Here is a 21,318-nt window from a genome sequence, read left to right as displayed (position 1 = left end):
GTGATAGGCGGCTGAGCGGTGTGGGAGGAGAGACACCGGCCGATCACGGCGGTCTCCTCCCGCAGCGCTCGGCCGGCTGTCACTTTCTCTCCTCCTCGCTGGGACACGGAGCAGCGCACCGGGGGGAGGAAAGAAACCTGGGATGCGCCGATGTATCGGCAGGAAAACGGCACTTTCGGCATTTAGCCAAAAGTGCCATTTTCGGCTGATATGTTTCCGCGGCCGATATATCGCTTCATCCCTAGAATTCTTTATCAACTTATAACAAATGCCACAGTTTATGTATTATTGACCAGATGTTTTTATCCGTTTTATACACTGGACTATGGTTTTAAAAAAACGACTTATATTTTTTTTAGACATATTTATGAACATTCATGTTTAAACATTTATTTCATACAATTGTTGATCAGAAATCAGCATTGAATACATATTTAATATACGTTTCCGTAGTTATGATGACGGGGGACACTTATAACCCTCACAACGTGTTGGCTCACCTTGCTGAACTCAATATTCATACTTGACTTTTCCCAGTGGATTGGAACTCCTTTCCTTCAATCTGCCTTCACAGCCCTGATGACAAGGCATCAAAGATCTTGGTGGTGATGAAACAAATAAATAAAGCCCATCATGGTTTACACTAGGGATGCATCGAAACATATCGGCCAAAAATGGTACTTTGGGCAAAATGCCGAAAGTAGCATCTTTTGGCTGAAATTGTTGTGCATTCCTAGTTTCTCTCCTCCCCGCTGGGCGCTTCTCTGTCTCCACTGTAGCACAGAGCAGCTTCCAACGGGAGGGGAGAGAAAGATTGTCAGGAGGACAAGCAGGGCAGGGAGGAGAAAGCTGTGAGCGGAGGTGTCACAGGAGGCAAAGCTCTCCTCCTGCACCGCCCCGCTCGGCCTCTTGTGACAGATCAGGATGGACAGCGGCGTGGGGGTGGAGACAGCTGTCACCTGTGACAGGAGGCCAAGGCGGTCGTGCAGGGGAGGAGTCAGCTGTCAGCGACCAAGCTCTTCTCAAGCACTGGACAGCTCAGCCACCTGTGACAGCTGAGAGTCAGAATGGTGAGCCATCAGTGGTGTTGGAGCCGGTACAGTGTATAGCACAGCTCCAACAGCGTGAGCATACATTCATAAAAACTCGCTCAGTGCTGTGCGTCTATGACCTATTTGCCGGGCTGTGCGCTTACAAGAAGCCCCAGCAGATAGATCACGTCCCTGCAGGACTGAGTGGTGTTTTATGAATGAACCGTGTTATAGAGACAGCATTGGCCTGTATGTTTACAGTCAGGAACTCCCATATTTTAGGCTTCAGACTGGGTTGGAGCTACAGCCAACATTAACATATATAAAAATATGCTTTTATTCCGCAATGGGGCCATCAATCCAAATAGAACTAAGTGCTATATGCATTTGATCACTTGGTGGATAAAATAAATATTTAATACATTTTGTGAGACTTCTTCACGTATATGGTAACTGCCTGGCAAAGCAAGAATAAGCAATTAAGGCTGGGTTCACACCTAGGTGTATCGAATATGCGCGTTTGTCGCGCCGCACGTTTTTACCGCAATTCGCGGGGGGAAAAACGCGTGACAAACGTGCGTTTCCGAGGGCTACCTGGCTGTATCCCAATGGATACGCGCGGCAAATACGCCCCAAAGAAGCTCCTGTACTTCTTTGGGCTTAGGGCGTTTTGTAGCGCGTTCATACGGCCTGTAATACGCCCAGGTGTGAACCATACCCATAGGAAATAATGGGATTTCGGTGTTTGAGTGTTTTGCAGAGCATAGGAACGCGCTACAAAACGCCCAGGTGTGAACCGGGACTTAGTCTCACAATATAGATCTGCTCTGAAGTAAAGATGCATTTTGCTGCATCCTGTGCTAGCTAAAACAAACTGCTAAACATTGGTTCTTAGGATGTGCTGGAAAATTTACAGGACTGATAAAATGTGGCAACTTCTTTGGGTGCTTATCTTAAATACACAGTCAAAAAATAAAATTAGAACAGCCTAACAAGAGAAAAAGCACCTGGGATGGACTGGTGCAGTGCAGCAATGTCTCAATAAGCAATTAAAAGGTAACAGACCATTTATACATCATACACCCATAATGGTGAGAACATTAACTCAAAAGACCACCATTTCCTGATCTTCATTGTTTTAGAGTTACTTATCTCAAAAGCAAAACAGAACTTCCAAAAAGTACCTCTTGGGACTGAATAGCTGAAAGGATGCCAAAAGTTGCTAAAATACTGCTGGCTGGGTTAAATCTATATCTTGCTTTTATCACTGTAGTCCAGCAGGAGAGAATTCAAATAGGGCAATAACACTGCTTGGGATATAGGAGCAGCTGAGGGAGAGTTGTAAGGTCGGTTAACCCGTGCTGACTTTAGTCATCAAAATATGTGCGAAACGCAAAAATACTTTTTTTTTTTAATTCTCCTTGCACATGATCTGTCACTCCTTTCCCTGCACATACTGCCTGTTACTATCCATACCAAATCCTCTCCTGCACAAGTTTCCCTTTGGTAAAGCCTCCCCAAACCCCTCCTGTACAAACTGTCAGCTGTCATATCCACCGGACATTCTCCATGCACATACTGACTGCTATCATAACCTCCATACTCTTATTTTGCACATATTGCCTACTGTCTCCGCACTCTTCAAGCATAATAGGGCTGAGTTCCTAAAGGATCTGAGAATGTGCAATTAAAATTTTTTTTTTTTTAAAGATTCACTTCAATTATTCAATCATATAAAAAGCAAATTCCTATATATTTAATCATAAATGGATAACTAACGTGAATCTTTGATCTTTTTTGAATGAACATTTAAACTCCTTTAGTAAATCAGCCCCAGGGATTGCTATCATACCCTCTACATTCCTCTTCCAGACATTCTGGTTCCTGTCACAGGCTCCACATTCCTCTCTCGTTTATACTGCCCGCTGTCAAATCCTTCACCATCTACTCCTACACATACTGCACCCAGCATATCCTCCACACAGTTTCCCAGCACACATTTCCGGCTATCATAACCCTGCCCCACTTCATGACTGCACAGACATGTCACTTTGATACCCTCTGAACATCTTCTCCACTGATACGGTCAATGAAAAAAATGTCAGTTGAATTGCTAAAGGAATAGAAAATGTTTGCTTTGGAAGTGAATAGATAAAGCCATTTCTACTTTGCTACCCAAACATATACGAGGGAATGATTGGATGATTGAAGAGGCACTGTTTCCCTTATTAATTAAGCTAGGTGAACATTTACTCCTCAAAGCCATTATTAATTTGCTACTTAATCAGTGTCTTTTACTTTAGTAAATCAGCTCAAATATCTTGAAAATTTACTTGCAAATAGGTAAACATGTGTACCCAAAACAAAAAGAGACTCAATACTCATTCACCAATTTACTCTCTCAAAACAAAAACAAAAAACAACATATGTAGCATCTATACTTTATACCTCCCAAAATATATTTTAAATAAATGTAGGCACATTCTTAAAATACACCCATCTACTAGCTAATATTTCCCCAGACATGTTAAAAACTAGGGACTTCTATAGAATTATGTTTTTTTCTTTCACTTTTGCTGTGCACACACAGGTACTTACATAAGTGCAATAAGCAGCATTTAGCTTCCTCTTTGATGATAACCAGAAAGGGGGTAAAGCATAATGATGAGGGGTGTGTCACAACAACACACCCTTCCAACTGGAAGAAGCTGAGACATGATATCTGGGATGGGTATGTTTTCACTTAAAGTGACACTAAACGCAGGAGTGAAATCTTAAAAATACATTCAAGTACCTTAACTAATAACAAAAATGCATCTTATTTGTGTATCACTCGGTTGTAGATCCTCAAATCATCTCTGAATTCGTGCTGACACTGTCCTTCCTTCTGGGGAGTGACTACTTTTGTTCTCCTTGGTCCCTGTGTGTGTTGTAAAGTAGCCACCGCTCTAAGCTCACTCCTGTGATAGGCCACAATCTGAGTACAAATGACTAAGCTAAACGTGAGGTTGTAGTCTCCTGTAATTGTAACCCTGTCATATGTGCTTTATGTTGGAGGCTGTAAGTGACCTTGCTGATGTTCATTATGCAAGCATGGTGCATCAAAGACTTTAGCACACCAAGAACTTATTAGCAGAACCGGAGGTCCCATTGTTGTTTACTAGCGGCAGACACATGGCAGAAAGCCCTCATTATTACCACTCCGTGATACTAAATAACAAAATTATTTATTCTTGTAAATCTCATTTTAATTGATAAGCAAAATTAGAAATGCCGTATTCGGTCCTTCAGCGTAAACAGACCAAACGGGACAACTTCAAAACCCTACTGGTTGCACACCACTGAACTAGAGTGTAGTTAGCATAGGCATATCAGCTGACTCTTAACGATGCAGCAACAAGAGATATATATTCCCTCTCTCTCCCTGTATACCCTCTCTCTCCCTGTATACCCTCTCTCTCCCTGTATACTGTAGCTGACAAAATATTAAATGAGCTTATCGTGGAATCTAGTGCCTATTCACCTCATGCTGCAGTGAACTGAAATGCTGAGTTTTTTGGGGCGTTGAATCCTATTTAGAATGGGATGTTGTTGCACCTCAACACACAAATAAATGGGGTCTGCATGTTTTTTTGGGGGGGAGCAGTGCAATGCACAAAGCACATGAAGATGCACTGCAGCATACTCAAAGTATACATTGGTCTCCAATGCACTGCAATTTACATCTAGAGTCTATCATGAATGCTGCTGCTAGACTCATACATCTAACCAACCACTCATTGTCAGCTACCCCCCTCTGTCAATCCCTGCACTGGCTTCCAATCACCCAAAGGATAACATTCTAAATATTAACAACCACTTCCAAAGCCATCCACAACTCTGCCCCCAGCTATATCTCAAACCTTGTCTCAAAGCATCGCCCTAACCTCCCCCTCCGCTCTTTCAAAGACCTCCTGCTTTCCAGCTTCCTCGTCAACTCCTCCCATGCTCGCCTACTGGTACAGTACATATACCATTACCTCTCTTTTATATCGATATTTTGGTCCTACTCAGACTTTCTTTGTTGTTCGATACTCTTTTATTCTGTTTTGTATAACCGAAAAGGGCCAAAAAAAAAAATTTTTGAAAAAAAAAACCCCCCCAGGGGGCCCAAAAAAAAAAAAAAAGGGGGTTAAATGATTGTTCGGTCGAGGGGTAGAGGAATAAGCTTCTATACCTACCTCATTCCTTTCTCCGGCATGTTCCCTCCACACTGTGCGACAAGTCTACCAGTTGTACTGCAGGATAGCGAGGGTTTGCCCACAACCCAAGGTGCCTGAGCGAGGAATGTATTACAGCTTCTTGCTCTACTCCCAGGCTTAACACTCGTTAACCATTGTATTGGGTGGGGTGTCCCACTTGAAGGGCATTTTTTTTTTCTGGAGTTCAGCTTTAAAGGAAATGGAAAAATAAATAATCTAGTGGCAGGATCAACAGGTGATACAAATGTTATGGGAGGATATTTAAGACTCAAACCAAAAACTGACATTTAATGCTAGTGACAGAGTGTGAAAATAACTGTTTAAGGACTCATGCACACGTGCGCAAATACATAAAGGGCCACAATATAAAATATCCTTGTATTTGCAGGCAACAAGGAGTCCGAGCTGCTGCTTTTTTGTCCAAGGGATTGTATGTACAAGAAATGCTGTACAGAGGAATACATGTGTAAATGTCGCTAGTGGCATTTACATGCACACAGGTGTAAATTCCCAAATGTGAAACCTATGCACTCAGGAACTTAGGTCTCAGCACGTGTAAATGCCCATGCCCATATAAACAGTGACTCACAGAAACTCCACAGACTGGTATAGAGGGATGAGTCTCAAACATCTTCAAAGGGCTAAAGTAGACAAGGGACTTCCATTGTTTTTCCTATAATTTTCCTGTAATTAACTTCTTTATCAATTAAATACTGTCTTAGGACCCTCACAGAGGGATTAATGGAAAGATATCAGTACTATTTAGCTTATAAACATTTAGCTTTAAGGATAAGCATGTCATTATTTAACTCTGGTAATAAAATGTGCTGGCACAGTTCCAAGAAACAGAGTAAAACACCGAATGAGGAAGTAACCAGAACAAAATTAGTCATGTAGCTAAAAATGTTTGCACAGTAAAGCATATTGTATGTTAATATTTTTGTTCTAGATTAAAAAAGGTTGTAAATGTGATAGCAGATGGTGGTGACAGGTACTCTTTAAGGTGGTGCTGGGGGTTCAAAAGACCCCAAGTGTCACCTTTACACTAGAAATAAGCTATTGAAGTGCAGATCGCACTTCAATAGCTTATAACTGGGCTGCAGGAGCCCTGAACTGACAGCCCAGGGACCGGAAGTGATGCAATCTGCATCGCTCCCGGTCCCATAGAACGGGGAGGGGGATTGACGAACAGAGGTACGTCCATCTCCTCCCCAGCTCCCCAAGCACACCACAGATGCCGGCCCCTAGGAGGGGCAAGGGAGCCCGGGAAGCACGGCGGGGGCGGCCCCTTCACGGGACTCTAGAAGCGATCTGGCGACAGCCGAGCCGCCAGAATCACTTCTATTGTAAAGCCGACAGTCGGCTTTACAAGTTTAAACAGCGTCGATGCTGGCGACGTACACTATACGTCGTCAGTCACGAAGGAGTTAGGTGTCAGAAAATGACACATCATTCAACTCTATGCCCTGCTGAGCACTGCAATGTGCTGCGTTGACATATGGTGACCTGCATTGCACAAAAATGCAGGCATGCTGCACTTTTACGCAATGCACCTGGAGACATTGTTATGGTGTGAACAGGGCACATAGAAAATATTAGTTTTCTATGTGCCCTAATGAGTCTACATTGATCAACACAGGGCAATGGACATGAATTGGCTTTTAGACCTGGTTCACACCTAGGCGTATTGCATATGCGCATCTGTCACGCGTTTTTTTTTACCGTGAGTCGCGGTAAAAAAAAAAATCACGCGACAAGCGCGTGTTTCCGAGGGCTACTTGGCTGTATCCCAATGGAAACGCGCAACAAAAACGGCCCAAAGTAGTACATGTACCTTTTCAGGCATGGGCCCTTTTGTAGCGCGTTAGGGACGGGCTGAAATACGCCAAGGTGTAAACCAGACCCATTGAATACAATGGGATTTAGATTTGCGAGCGTTTTATAGAGCGTTCGTCGAGCGTAGAACGCGCTACAAAACGTTCAGGTGTGAACGAGGGCTTAAGGACAAGTTCACTGAAAGTCCCAGACAGCACTAAAACTTGACAAGGGTTCAAAGCCTTCTGTACTATATCCAAAACAAAACAAAATGTTTTAGCTACAAATAGACTTTAAAAGAAAATGTAGCACATTTTGCAAACAAAGCATCATCCACCCATTATTAAATATTTATTAAACAAATACAAATCTTTTAATGTAAATATTTAAAAAATATGTTAACTAGAAGGCCCCATTCACACACGAATCGGCCTGCACGTAAAGCTCCGTGCGGGGCCGTACCAAGTAGCTGCCGGGAAGGACAGGTGCTGCGAGTGAATACGATCATCCGCACCCCTACGGACCTGCAAATGAGGTGAGCGTAGGGGGGCGTACGGCCGCGTAGCCCCAGAGAGGACAGGGGCTGCATTCTAAATCACACGCAGCACCTGTCCTTCCCGGCAGCTACTTGGTACGGCCCCGCACGGAGCTTTACGTGCAGGCCGATTCGTGTGTGAATGGGGCCTTAAGCTCCAGAGATTGTTGATCCAGGGAAGATCCGATTGCCTTATGGGATCAGGAAGGAATTGTTTTCCCCTGTTGGAGCAAATTGAACCATGCTATATGGCTTTTTTTGCTTCCTCTGGATCAACAGTGGGTAATTGTAGGGATAGCGTTCTGTTTAGTTACATAGTTACATAGTATTTGAGGTTGAATAAAGACATTAGTCCATCAAGTCCAACCTATTAGGATCTCATTCTAGGAGTACCCGTACCCCTGTATATTACGGTCCCTTAAGAAATCATTCTCCCCCTAACAAGAGCACTGCAACCTGAGGGGAAAAAAAAAAAAGAAAAGGGGAACAGTTTAAAAAAACTGACTTTTCCGATCTTTAGGCTTTTCTTTTTTTTCATATCTCTATAGGTTGAACTTGATGGACATGTGTCTTTTTTCAACCTGACTATGTAAATATCAGTTCATATACTTGAAAAAAACTGAGTTGAAATCTTACACGTCTATTGGTACCATCAATTGTCACAGAATTAAAAGCATGTGATTGATGAGATTGGATTTTGAGTATTTTTTTTTTTTTTATAATTGACAATTTTTATTAAAGTAGCATATAAGTGATACATAACTGTAGGCATCAGTTAAAGCGTCAAAAATGACTAACATTTCGCCAGAGACCACATTGCATACACAGTACCGTTTCCTATAATGGATTTGTTTCATTACATATCTCAGTATATGGTTTAACTACATTTCCATTCAACTCCTTTTTATTTCGTGGCTCGGGTATCATTAATTCTAGCATGTTTGTTGTCGTTCCGGCTTGCTTTGTCCAGATATCACAAGATCCAACCAATGCCTATCTATCTTTATGCATCTATACCAAATTCAGCATTTTTATAATAGTCAGAGAAAGATAAGAAAGAGAAGAAAAGAGTGTGAACACCAGCGTCGTCCATGATACCAGTCCACTTGAACATCCCCTACCACCTCTCTCACCCTCCCTACTTCCAAGTCAGGCTCCCTCCAAGCCCTCCTTATTTGGCCCTTCTTCCCCCCTCCCTCATTCAGCGTTCTCCTCATAGGCATCCCAGATTTTGAGTATTTTTGTAGTATTAAAGCAAAAATAATAATCAAGTATGCAATCTTCCTCTATTCTCCTCCCACAATATAATATTAAATGACATCAATTGTTACCTAATATCGGGAACATGGAAAGTAGTAAAGTAAAAAATTTACTTCCACCGCTCCAAGCTCGCTCCTGTGATGGACTACAATCTCAATACAAACTAGTACAGAACAGAGGTACGTCACTGGAGCCATTTTTAAAAATTTATTTTATTGTTTATCCGATTAACCGATTAATCGAACTTAATAATCGGCTAACTAATCGATTTTGAAAATAATCGTTAGCTGCAGCCCTAGCGTGCGCCCGCCCCAAGATGCTTTGCAGCCGCCCGAAGTTTTGTTTTCTTGGGCGGGATCGTGCCAAGAAAAAAAGGTAAGTTTAAACCGCTGTTTTTGGTGGGTTTTTTGAAAACTCTTTGCCTATATCTACTAGAGCTGCAACAGTTAATCGATTGTAATATAGGCAAAAAAACGGGAGGGTTTAGAACCCCTTTAATTTAGGAAAAGAGCAAGTCAAGAAATCTGTGACACTATATTGTAACCATAGTTTCAGTAAACCTTACAGATGTGATTTCTCTCTTTACAGTACAGTACAGCCAGTCACTACAAAAGAATAACACTTCAAAGGAAGTGCTATAATAATGTGGTTAATGTGTTAGCCTCACTTTAAACAGACTATTATGAATAAAGACGTGTTGCCAAAACCTGTCATATACTGTATGAAGCCACGTGTTACAAGTTAATTCAGATGTGGTTTATAACAGTTTCTCTTTACAATAATGAGTTCTCAGACTTTATGGTATAACCTGAATTAGGCAATAAAACAGCTAGATTATAACTGGTTACCATAGCAAACCACTCCCACTTCCCTTTCTTCCCAACACCTGGGTTATAACAAGAAAGGTAAATATAAGATTAAAACTGGGCTTTCCCACAGTGACAAATCAAATAGCAACTTTCATTTTCTACCTTGCAACAGAGCGTTCAATCTGAGGAATTTCTAAGCACTTTTCACAGCTCATGTATATACACCTACACACTGTCAGTATATAGCAAACGTAGATGTGTGTTATTTTCTGCACATTGCTCTGAATCCCACAAGCAGCCCAATATCAATGACAGATTAGTCAACCAAATATCGATATTTTATGATTTGGTAAATGTTAGCGAATAAAGAGAATCAGTCACTTTACCCATTTACAGTAAAGTGACATGTTCTATTGATGGGCCACCCTCACCCTCTACCTACCTTTTCTGTATCCCCGTCATTCCGTTTATCTGTTAGAGCCCGAGTCGGGTTCATGTCAGAACTTACACAGGGTTGATGACCTTCACCCTTTTCCCAAGTGAGAGTCTTTGAGCACAGAAATTGGCCACTCAGGCCTGATCACTAGATCCTCAAAATAAGGGGATAGGAAAAAACTCCCACCTTATCCTCTTACAGGTGTGGGGGAGCATGTGGTAAGTATTTCTGAGGTCTCTCAGAGGGATTGGGTGGGGGGAAGTATGGCAAAGATGAGTATCAGTGTTAAGATATGGGTGAGCATGTGACCTCCCATAATTCAGTGTTTGGAAGTGGGGAAAAGCATTGGGGAGGGGGGTGGGGGGGGGTTAGCCTTCAAGAGACTGTCATTTTGCCCTGAATGGTTAACAGAAGGATGAACAGCTGTTTCAGGTAGTATAGCAAAACAAAAAAAAACAAAAAAACAAAAAAAAGGTACAAAACTACATTGACCATATAACGTATACATATCAAACCAATTATTAAATTAAAATTTACAAGGGAATTTCCTGGATTGATGAGATTACTGTGTGTAAGGACACTTATTAATAGTACTGGCACTATGGTATCAGCATTCACAAATATTTACACTGGTCTAAACATTAGCGCATTAGGTATTTACAAAACAAGGAGAATTTGTCAAGCAAAAAGGCATTGTGCCTATGTTTTTCATTTAGAAACAGATATGTGGTGTGTAAAGTCCCTGCAGTTAAAGTGCTTTTTCCCTCTGCTTTCACTTTCAAACTGCTCAGAGTAGCTTGGAATCTGCACAAAGGCCTTCACAAAAGTTAGGAAATATTTTTTTAAATAATTTTTAGATATGGTGTGTGAATGGGAACACAAACATATAGTGGGGTTTTCTAAAATTTGACCGTAAAAGTGGAAATACACATTAAGGCCCGCTAATATTTATTTCAGCCGATGTGGTATATTATCACATGAAAGTTAATGTGCATTGTATTAAATTACTACTAAAAGGCTGCTAGTTTGCCTTAATGCATTAAGGTAAAAAACGCCCCGTATCTTTTTCTATGTCCCCCCCCCCTCCCCCCACACACAGTCTTAACTGTGTCACCGCTGTCACAGCCGCCGGTCCCTGAATCAATCCTCAGTTCCCCGAACTTCCTGATTGTGGGGAGAGATACTGAGAGATACTGAGAGCAATGAAGCCATAGGTTCCTTCTGCCATCAGTGGAGAGGCGTGGCCTGCCATAGGGCTGTGTGTCTATGGACGCACACAGCTTCTGTAAGCACGGCCGGGAACGTGCATGCACGGATGCCTCCACAGCAGCTGCTTAGCTGATGGAGGCACCCAGGCAGGGGGAGAGAGGATGCGGGTACCCACTAGAAAAAAAAAAAAAGAACAAAGATCTGCAACAATTTGTGCGTCCCATTCATAATAAAAATAAAAAAAAAAACTAAAAAAAAGGTTTAATATCACTTTAAGGTAGCTTATCAATTTTCAATGGGCTGCCAACAGCCCAAAACAACATGCATGACCCTTCTATTTTAGTGCAGCGCACCACAACCCATACATTGTGCATTTTGGTGCACTGCAGCACAGGTGTGTTGCTCATTGCTGTACTGAGCTCTCAACCCTCCATCTGCAGCCCCCTAAATTAAAGCAGTATCATCACATTTTAAAAATCCTAATTGAATTTCACGATTTTGCTGAGCAGTGTGGTCGGACTGCCTACCCCCTTTCCCACCGCTGCCCAACCACACTGCTCAGAAGACAAATACATAACTGACTGGCAGCAGAAGCACGCTGGAAACAAGCCCCATCAAGTCTGGGGAGGGGTCAGCACAGATCAAACACACACAAGCACAACAGTAAAGAGTCAGCTGGCTGCTAGTAAACATAGGTGAACAGCAATGTTAAAGGATAACTATAGGGTCAGTGTTTTTCCCCATAGTTCTCCTTAGGGTACTGGGAGGACACAAACTAGCGTCCTCCCGTCACCCTAGGCTCAGTATACCGCGAGCTACAGCTCGCGGTATACTGAGACGCCGCAGCCGGAGCGGATCCCGACATCGAGATCCGCCCAGCTGCGTGAGTGACAGCTGGCTCTGCCTATCTAGAGGCAGAGCCAGCTGTAACCGCCCCCTCCCCCGTCCGTTCCACCAGTCAGCGCTGGCAGATCGGAGAGGGGAATCCAGCCCCTCCCCTGTCACGGCAGAGAGCCGTGGCAGGATCGAGAGGTGAGCGAACGCCGGTATGTGTTCGCTCACCTCCCGATCTACTGAGCCGACCTGTGACAGTCTCATTGTCACAGGTCGGCTAGAACTATGAGGTGAGGGGAAATCACTCATCTCATAGTTCTCCTTTAAGTCTCCCACGCACTTGCTTATCCCTCTCCTCTCCGGACAACCATATCTTCCTTGTTCTATAGTCGCTCTATAGTCCCTTAGCTTTCTTCCATGCTCATCTTATCACAGACTTTCACTGTTCACATAATCAACTCCTCACTAAACTCCATCTTCAATGTCAGTCTGTTTATTTCCTTTTCTCCACTTCCGTTTTCTACAAAAATTTCTCCTTCTGATCCTCTCACCTTCTGCTCAGTCAATGCTTGTTTCACTACATCTTTCCCCCACCTCTATCCCTGCTGCTAGTTAACTCATCCCCCTTCTCGTCCTTTCCTTCTTTTAGTCCATTTTAGTGTCATTCCTCGTTGTGCTTGGTAGCATGGACACACCTCAGAGAAGTTATACAAAACATGTGCTGCACTGACTGTGGCGGAAGTTCCCAAGGTGTGTCCAGGCAATGGGGGCACCAAATGTTTACTAGCAGCCACCAGATCACAAAGTCCCATCAGCGCTGACTGTAGCAGGACAGTTTGCATAACTTCCTCACCTGCATCCTTGCTTGCCTGGAAGCGCCTTGGGAAAGTTATACAATCTAATCTGGCATGGCGCTGTGTAGGGGCAGCAAGTGAGGCTACAGTTAGGAGATTTGGCAAGAACTCTGCACAATTCTTTTTGGTGAGAGTCTGAGAGAGGGGGTGGTGGCTACAGTGCTGGCTGTAGCTTCCCATGGAAACATCCATAAAACGGCCTCAGCTAAAGCCAGCACAAACAGAAATAAAGAGGTGCTTTTTGTCCACAACGGGGCCACAGATCAGAAAGCGACCAAGGCTACATGCAATTGATCTCGTGGAGGATTCAAACATGATTTTTATGTTGTGCTGACACTTCTTAAAAGGAGAACTATGAGGTGAGTGCTTTTCACTCACCTCATAGTTCTAGCCGACCTGTGACAATGAACACATACCGTCGCTCGCTCACTTCTCTATCCTGTCACGGCTCTCTGCCGTGACAGGGGAGGGACTGGATTCCCCCCTCTCCGCTCCTCCAGCGCTGACTGGCGGAATGGACGTGGGAGGGTACAGCTGGCTCTGCCTTTAGATAGGCAGAGCCAGCTGTCACTAACGCAGCTGGGCGGATCCAGACATAATTGTCGGGATCTGTTTCAGCTGCGGCGTCTAAGTATACCGCGAGCTGTAGCTCGGGAGGTGAGCGAACACATACCGGCGTGACAGGGAGAGAGCTGGATTCCCCTCTCCGATCTGCCAGCGCTGACTGGCGGAACGGACGGGGGAGGGGGCGGTTACAGCTGGCTCTGCCTCTAGATAGGCAGAGCCAGCTGTCACTCACGCAGCTGGGCGGATCTCGATGTCGGGATCCGCTCCGGCTGCGGCGTCTCAGTATACTGAGCCTAGGGTGACGGGAGGACGCTAGTTTGTGTCTTCCCGTTACCCTAAGGAGAACTATGGGGAAAAGCCTAGCAGTAGAATTTTCTGGTGTTTACATCTAAAATATTCTCTGGCCTGTGCAGTAATGCCCCATAGACCAGAACGGGGTCTTATTCCTGGTACTGGACTGAAAGTGGAGATAGTTTCACAATGAGTTAAAATATTTAATGTCAAAAAAGGATTGAATGAAGATTAAAAGAACACCAATTTAATGCGAATACTGTAGGGAATATAACATTTTATGCAATAACAAGTAGTGCATTTTTGTTGTAATACGTCAAGGGGTCAGCATCCTTTTCCATATTAAGTGTCAGTTTATAAGTATACAACTGGCTTACCAGTGAACAATAGTGTTCTGCAGTCATATCGTTTATTTCCATTTTCAACTTCAGAAAACCACAATTCAGCCCCAATTCAGGCAACTTTAGACCTCAAATCAGCCCCAGTTCCTGCACCTTCAGACCTCAGATCAGCCCCAAAGCATGCACCACCAGAAATGCAGGGGTTTTACAAGCATACCTGATGCAATGGGTGGTTTAACCAGGAGGAAGAGGGGAAAGGCGTATGGGCTTCTTCACGTAAAGAAAACGAAAGTCCACGGCTGCCAGTGGGGCTATTCTGGTACTGGGAGGAAGGCCAACACCTGCTCAGTGACATCAGGGAGGTGGGTGATCTGTGGACGCAGAAGGTCAGCTCATGTTTTGCAATTGACGGCCTCGTGAGCTGTCAGTTACAGCCTATGGAAGTGGTGCTTTGGGTGCCACTGGAAAAAACATTGGGAGGGAATCAAAGCAATTGCGACAGTTTTAGCCTCTTAGATAATTTTTCTTATGTGCAAATCGTCTTAACATGTTTAACCCTGTTTTCACCTGGGCTTACACTACTTTTTCAACTGCATGTTTTTTGCACCTGTTTTCATCTGCACTAGTTCTGCGGCTGTCTGAAACTGGAGCATCACCTAACAAAACAATCGCTACTTAAGAAGTCCCCATGACCACTTCTTCAAGAAGCGACAGGTAAGCTTTTTGCCTGGAGTTACAAGTCTTCTTTCCTGGAGTCTATTAAACCTCATTTATCAACATTACACTAGCGTCATAAATCTGGTGCAAAGTGCATCAAATATATTCTGTGCATGTTCAAACACTCACAATTGCCATGATAAATTCCCCCCAATGTTTACAAAAAGATGTAGATTTCTGATGTAACAAATTGCACCTGTAAAAGAAAAGGAAAAGGATGGGGTTCATGGGAAAGACTGAATAAGTAGGTTGGACTATGTTTTGCCCCATGCAATAGTAGTGCATTTTTGTTGTAATACGTCAAGGGGTCAGCATCCTTTTCCATATTAAGTGTCAGTTTATAAGTATACAACTGGCTTACCAGTGAACAATAGTGTTCTGCAGTCATATCGTTTATTTCCATTTTCAACTTCAGAAAACCACAATTCAGCCCCAATTCAGGCAACTTTAGACCTCAAATCAGCCCCAGTTCCTGCACCTTCAGACCTCAGATCAGCCCCAAAGCATGCACCACCAGAAATGCAGGGGTTTTACAAGCATACCTGATGCAATGGGTGGTTTAACCAGGAGGAAGAGGGGAAAGGCGTATGGGCTTCTTCACGTAAAGAAAACGAAAGTCCACGGCTGCCAGTGGGGCTATTCTGGTACTGGGAGGAAGGCCAACACCTGCTCAGTGACATCAGGGAGGTGGGTGATCTGTGGACGCAGAAGGTCAGCTCATGTTTTGCAATTGACGGCCTCGTGAGCTGTCAGTTACAGCCTATGGAAGTGGTGCTTTGGGTGCCACTGGAAAAAACATTGGGAGGGAATCAAAGCAATTGCGACAGTTTTAGCCTCTTAGATAATTTTTCTTATGTGCAAATCGTCTTAACATGTTTAACCCTGTTTTCACCTGGGCTTACACTACTTTTTCAACTGCATGTTTTTTGCACCTGTTTTCATCTGCACTAGTTCTGCGGCTGTCTGAAACTGGAGCATCACCTAACAAAACAATCGCTACTTAAGAAGTCCCCATGACCACTTCTTCAAGAAGCGACAGGTAAGCTTTTTGCCTGGAGTTACAAGTCTTCTTTCCTGGAGTCTATTAAACCTCATTTATCAACATTACACTAGCGTCATAAATCTGGTGCAAAGTGCATCAAATATATTCTGTGCATGTTCAAACACTCACAATTGCCATGATAAATTCCCCCCAATGTTTACAAAAAGATGTAGATTTCTGATGTAACAAATTGCACCTGTAAAAGAAAAGGAAAAGGATGGGGTTCATGGGAAAGACTGAATAAGTAGGTTGGACTATGTTTTGCCCCATGCAAGATTTGGTGTTATGTGTTTAACCATTTACATGTCTGTTTTTATAAGTGTCTGGAAACATACCCCAAAATGTATATCTACACAGGTAGCACAGACCCCTTAATCTAATAACCAAGAAATGTGTCAAGGAAGATGCCGATTGTCCAAGAACAGGATGGGAGGTGGTCAAGTTGTGGAACACCCACTCTTAGTTACATAATCCCATGCTTGGTGTAACGATGCATGCAAAAGTGTTAGAGAACTATGGGGTTAGGGCTTTTCCCCATAGTTCCCTTAGGGTAACGGGAGGACACAAACTAGCGTCCTCGCGTCACCCTAAGCTCAGTATACCGCGAGCTGTAGCTCGCGGTATACTGAGACGCCGCAGCCGATCCCGACAATTAGGTCTAGATCCGCCTAGCTGCGTGAGTGACAGCTGGCTCTGCCTATCTAGAGGCAGAGCCAGCTGTACCCGCCCCCTCCCCCGTCCGTTCCGCCAGTCAGCGCTGGAGGAGAGGGGAGGGGGGAATCCAGTCCCTCCCCTGTCACGGCAGAGAGTCGTGAGAAGATCGAGAGGTGAGCAAACGCTAGTATGTGTTCGCTCACTTCACGATCTACTGAGCCAACCTGTGACAGTCTCATTGTCACAGGTCGGCTAGAACTATGAGGTGAGTGAAAAGCACTCACCTCATAGTTCTCCTTTAATCCAAATGGCTGAAGGTGTGAATTGTCAAATCGCCTGGGTAGAGATGTTAAAATAGCATTGTATGTTGAAGAGAGATGGTGTTGAAGACCCCCACCCCAGTTAAGGAAGGTTGTTTTAGTTTGACGTAGGTGGTCTCTTTTACAAACAAGTTGTCATCTCTGTCCATTATGTGCACCTCATTTGTCAGTGAAAGAATTTTCCTTAGGCCTTGTTCACACCAAATGCAGACCAGATCTGCATGCGTTTCTGCACACGCAGTGCAGTTGGTTGTGTTGCGTTTTTGATGCGTTCTGGGCCGTTTTGGTATAAAAAAATAAAATATTTTAAAAAAGTTTAGAATGGGCTTTCAGTGCGTTTGCATGCGTTTTTGATGCGTTTGCATGCGTTCCAGAGCAGGTAAAATAGGGCTTGCTGCAGTTTTTTTACATGCTCTGGAACTGAACGTTGCGGTGTGAACTAGAGCCCAAAATACCATTGGAATACATTGGACGCAGTTTTGATCCGGTCTGCAACTGATCTGCTCTGCTCCTGGAACGCGCTTGGTGTGAACAAGGCCTTAAAAGGTGTAGGATAACTGCTGATACTTGATCTGTAGAATATTTTGGACCTTTCATTGGTTGAAAGGTTGTTTTGTGTTGTTCTTTCTTCCATGTTGTACCTGAAAGACCTAGGAAAACTACAGGTTCCCCATAATTATTTTCTTTATTTGCATAAAGCGGCAATGACCTGGGCAGTGCTGGGAGGTGGAGCTAGGAAAGAATCACTAACTTGGGGCGCAGCTGTTCTGAAATCCTGTGGCGTCACACTATAGTTTCAGCTAGTACAAGACTCAAAACGATTAACACACATATACCGTATTTTGCGGTCCATAAGACGCACCGGACCATAGGACGCAGGGAAGTCTGGCGCGCCTTATGGAGCACTCGACAGACTGTAGCTTCTGACACAGCTTCTATGACAGAAGCTGTGACAGAAGCTGCAGTTAGTGACCGCTGAGACAGGTGGCGCTGTGATTACAGCGCCACGGTCTCAGTGATCACACAGAGCAGACGAAGAATGTCCGTTCTTCGTCTGCTCTATGGTGATCTCCATCGTCGCCGCTGCTCGGTTTTAATACGAGTGATCTCATTAGATCACTCGTATTAAACGAGCAGTGGCTCCTACTACTCGCCCGGTGCCCGAAACTGCATGTCTCGGGCGTTGGGATTCGCTCCATAAGACGCAGGCACATTTTCCGCCTCTTTTTGGGGGGGAAAAAGTGCGTCTTATGGAGCGAAAAATACGTTAAGTGAAAAGAGTATTGTAGTTTTACTAGTTAAGCTGCAGTCAGTTTTTCGATTATCTTGTAGTTCGACATTAAGGGGGTATTTTCCTAACACTAACTAGTACTGAAGAAGTGGCTTGGATAAGCTAAGAAACATCATTAACATTCAGGGGTGTGGAATTCCTATTGGCCGGGACATGCAGTTCCAGGCGCCGGGCAGGTAGTTTTTTTTTCTACATTTAGCCCTGCTTCAGGCAATCAGGGCTAACATTACATTTGGGAAACCGCCACTTGTATTGTACAGGTGATCTCAGTGCTGGCGCCGAGATCACTTGTAATAAGCCTGCCGCCCCGCCATCTGCATGCGAATAAACACATGCGTAGGGCATTGTGTGTGTGTGTTGAGTGCTGCCCCCAAAGTGTGGTAGCTGGGCAGCAGTACTCTAACACACACAATTTACATTTACAAGGTAAGTTCACTTTTCCAAGTAATTTGGGAGAATGGAATTACCTGCTCAAATCAGCCCCCCCCTCCCCATACTTTTAGCGAACAGTCCTTCCCCTCCACTGATACAGGTATACTATCTGTACTCCATACTGCCATCCAGTGCAGCCCTGCACCATGGATTTCGAATTTTGCTCGCAAATTGTGAGCACTCGTTGGTCAGCGCGGTCACCTGACCGCACTGACCAATGAAAATCGCTTCTTAGCATGGCTAAATACGGTTATGTTATTTTTTTTTGTCAGGGCAAGTAGATTGTCATGAGGCACAAATAGATTGGCCCCCGCTTTAGTCCTTGGACAAGTAAAAAAAAATTTCCACACAGCTCAACAGTACAGAATATGTCCAGTACAATGTGACTCACTACAACTGGTACTGGGTAATCATTCACATCTTTGTGTTGGAGTAAAATACACAGTTAGGTTTCCTTCCCACATACGTATGCCTTGCAGTAATAGGGGTCCCTGGTTAGAATCCGGATCAGGACACTGCATGGAGTTTACATGTTCTCCCAGTGCCTGCATGGGCTCCTCCTGGTTCTCCGATTACCTCCCACATTCAAAAGCCATGCTGATAGGTCAACTGGCTCCTATCTAAATCAGCCCTAGTGTGTGTATGCATGCGAGATAGGGACCTTAGATTGTAAACTCCTCGAAGGCAAGGCACACAGGATGGTTTTCTAAGTGCCCCATTCACACTAAAATGTTGGTGTGATGTGCAGTGCAGAAAAATGCAGACATGCTGCATTTATCCGCAGTGCACTGGATGTCGCCTACGCACACCACCCTGCTATGCAAAGTCCTGAATGGAGGGTACACTTTGTAAAGTCTCTAGATTCCTTCAAAATAGTAGAAGTCAATGCACCCACACTGCAGAACACCACAATTTGCAGAACACTGCGGTAGCCCAAAGGAGTTAAACTCTAAAATAGTGCTAGGTCTTACTTTCGGGGTAGGTCTTACTTTCGGGGAAACACGGTAAGTACCTTAACCATTAACAAAAATGTATCTTACTTGTGTATCACTCGGCTGTAGATCCTCAAATCATCTCTGAATTCATGCGGACACTGTCCTTCCTTCTGGAGGGTGGCTACTTTTGTTCCCCATGGTCTCTGTGTGTGTGTGCTTTGTAATGTAGCCACCGCTCAAAGCTCACTCCTGTGATGGACTACAATCTCATGTATAGTTTACATGATACCTCTTGATCCGATCATCTTCTTCTCTCCAGTAGTTTTCAGGAGTCCCTCCAGTGCTGGTGCCGGTCTCTGATCCAGCGCTGACTGTTGTATCTTCTGTGTCTCACGGTGTCTGTCCGCATGTACGCTCACAGCTGCGTGCATTAACTTACACTGTGTCACTCTTCTCCTGGCCGAACATCTCTACTGTTCATGCGCCTGCCCCACAATCTTTCACGGCCGCTCGGGAATCTTCAGGCAGGTGCGAGCGGCAGTGGCACAGGCAAGCAATTACCTATTTGGTAACTTTTTATGTTTTTGCATATATCTATTGCTTGCTAGCAGCAAATATATGCAAAAACAAACGAGTGCTTAATTGTACTTTACCTGAGTTTAGTGTCACTTTAACACACAATAATGCATTGCCCTCACATGGCACATGATGTGAATGAGCCCTGAACAAAATAAGAGAAGACAGCCATGGTTTATCATCTCTTCCCTGTTATATAGCACAAAACTGCACAGCCACAGAAGACCCAAGCTACGGGAAATCAGTTTGATTATGGTAATAATGTTAGCTGACAAGAAAATTCCCACATATTGTACAGTGACAAGGACAGAGTCCCGAGGCCCCTCTATCGCAGACAACCAGTGTTTACCTTCCTCGGCGGGGCTGGCTGTGCTGGGCCTTCCACTGGTGAGACACAGCAGCAGAGTCCATGCAAGCTGGCTAAGAACGGGCGCTGCCATGATAGTTCATAAACGATCTGCGACGAACCAGAACAGAGATGGAGGAAGTGGAATTTCCCTTCCTGTAGTAGAAGGATTCGTTCTCTCAGGACTCCTGACACGCCCGCATAACCCTAGGAAGAGCCTCCCCCTGCATCCTTTACCACAGTCAGCCACAACAACGAGGAGGAGCGGAAGTGTGCATGTTTACACAGAGCAGGGAGAGAGGAGGCCTGTCTTCTCTACAGTTCCCCTTTTCTGAGGGAAAGAATATGTCTACTTCTATACACATTACATGACAATAGTTCGACTTGTAGTCCTACAGACACTGGGTAACAACGCTGAGACTTGTAGTCCTACAGACACTGGATAACAAAGCTGAGACTTGTAGTCCTACTGATACTGGATAACAAAGCTGAGACTTGTAGTCCTACAGATGCTGGATAACAAAGCTGAGACTTGTAGTCCTACAGATGCTGGATAACAAAGCTGAGACTTGTAGTCCTACAGATACTGGATAACAACGCTGAGACTTGTAGTCCTACAGATACTGGATAACAAAGCTGAGACTTGTAGTCCTACAGATACTGGATAACAAAGCTGAGACTTGTAGTCCTACAGACAGTGGATAACAAAGCTGAGACTTGTAGTCCTACAGATACTGGATAACAATGCTGAGACTTGTAGTCCTACAGATACTGGATAACAA

General features: G+C 44.2%; 1 protein-coding gene across 1 annotated transcript in view; it reads right to left on the bottom strand.

Annotated features, from left to right (window-relative positions):
* Window positions 1-20,630, bottom strand: part of IFNGR1 (interferon gamma receptor 1) — a 37,338-nt gene extending 16,708 nt beyond the window's left edge. Inside the window, exon 1 of the mRNA XM_018566349.1 lies at window positions 20,540-20,630. Coding sequence (XP_018421851.1) covers window positions 20,540-20,630 — 91 coding nt within the window. The remainder of the gene's footprint in view (window positions 1-20,539) is intronic.
* Between the last annotated feature and the right edge of the window lie 688 nt (window positions 20,631-21,318).

The sequence above is a fragment of the Nanorana parkeri genome, unplaced genomic scaffold (assembly GCF_000935625.1).
Source record: "Nanorana parkeri isolate BGI_ZX_2015 unplaced genomic scaffold, ASM93562v1 scaffold940, whole genome shotgun sequence".
In the NCBI taxonomy this organism is placed as follows: Eukaryota; Metazoa; Chordata; class Amphibia; order Anura; family Dicroglossidae; genus Nanorana; species Nanorana parkeri.
Note: the sequence above shows the minus strand (reverse complement) of the source record. Positions and strands in the feature narration are given on the sequence as shown.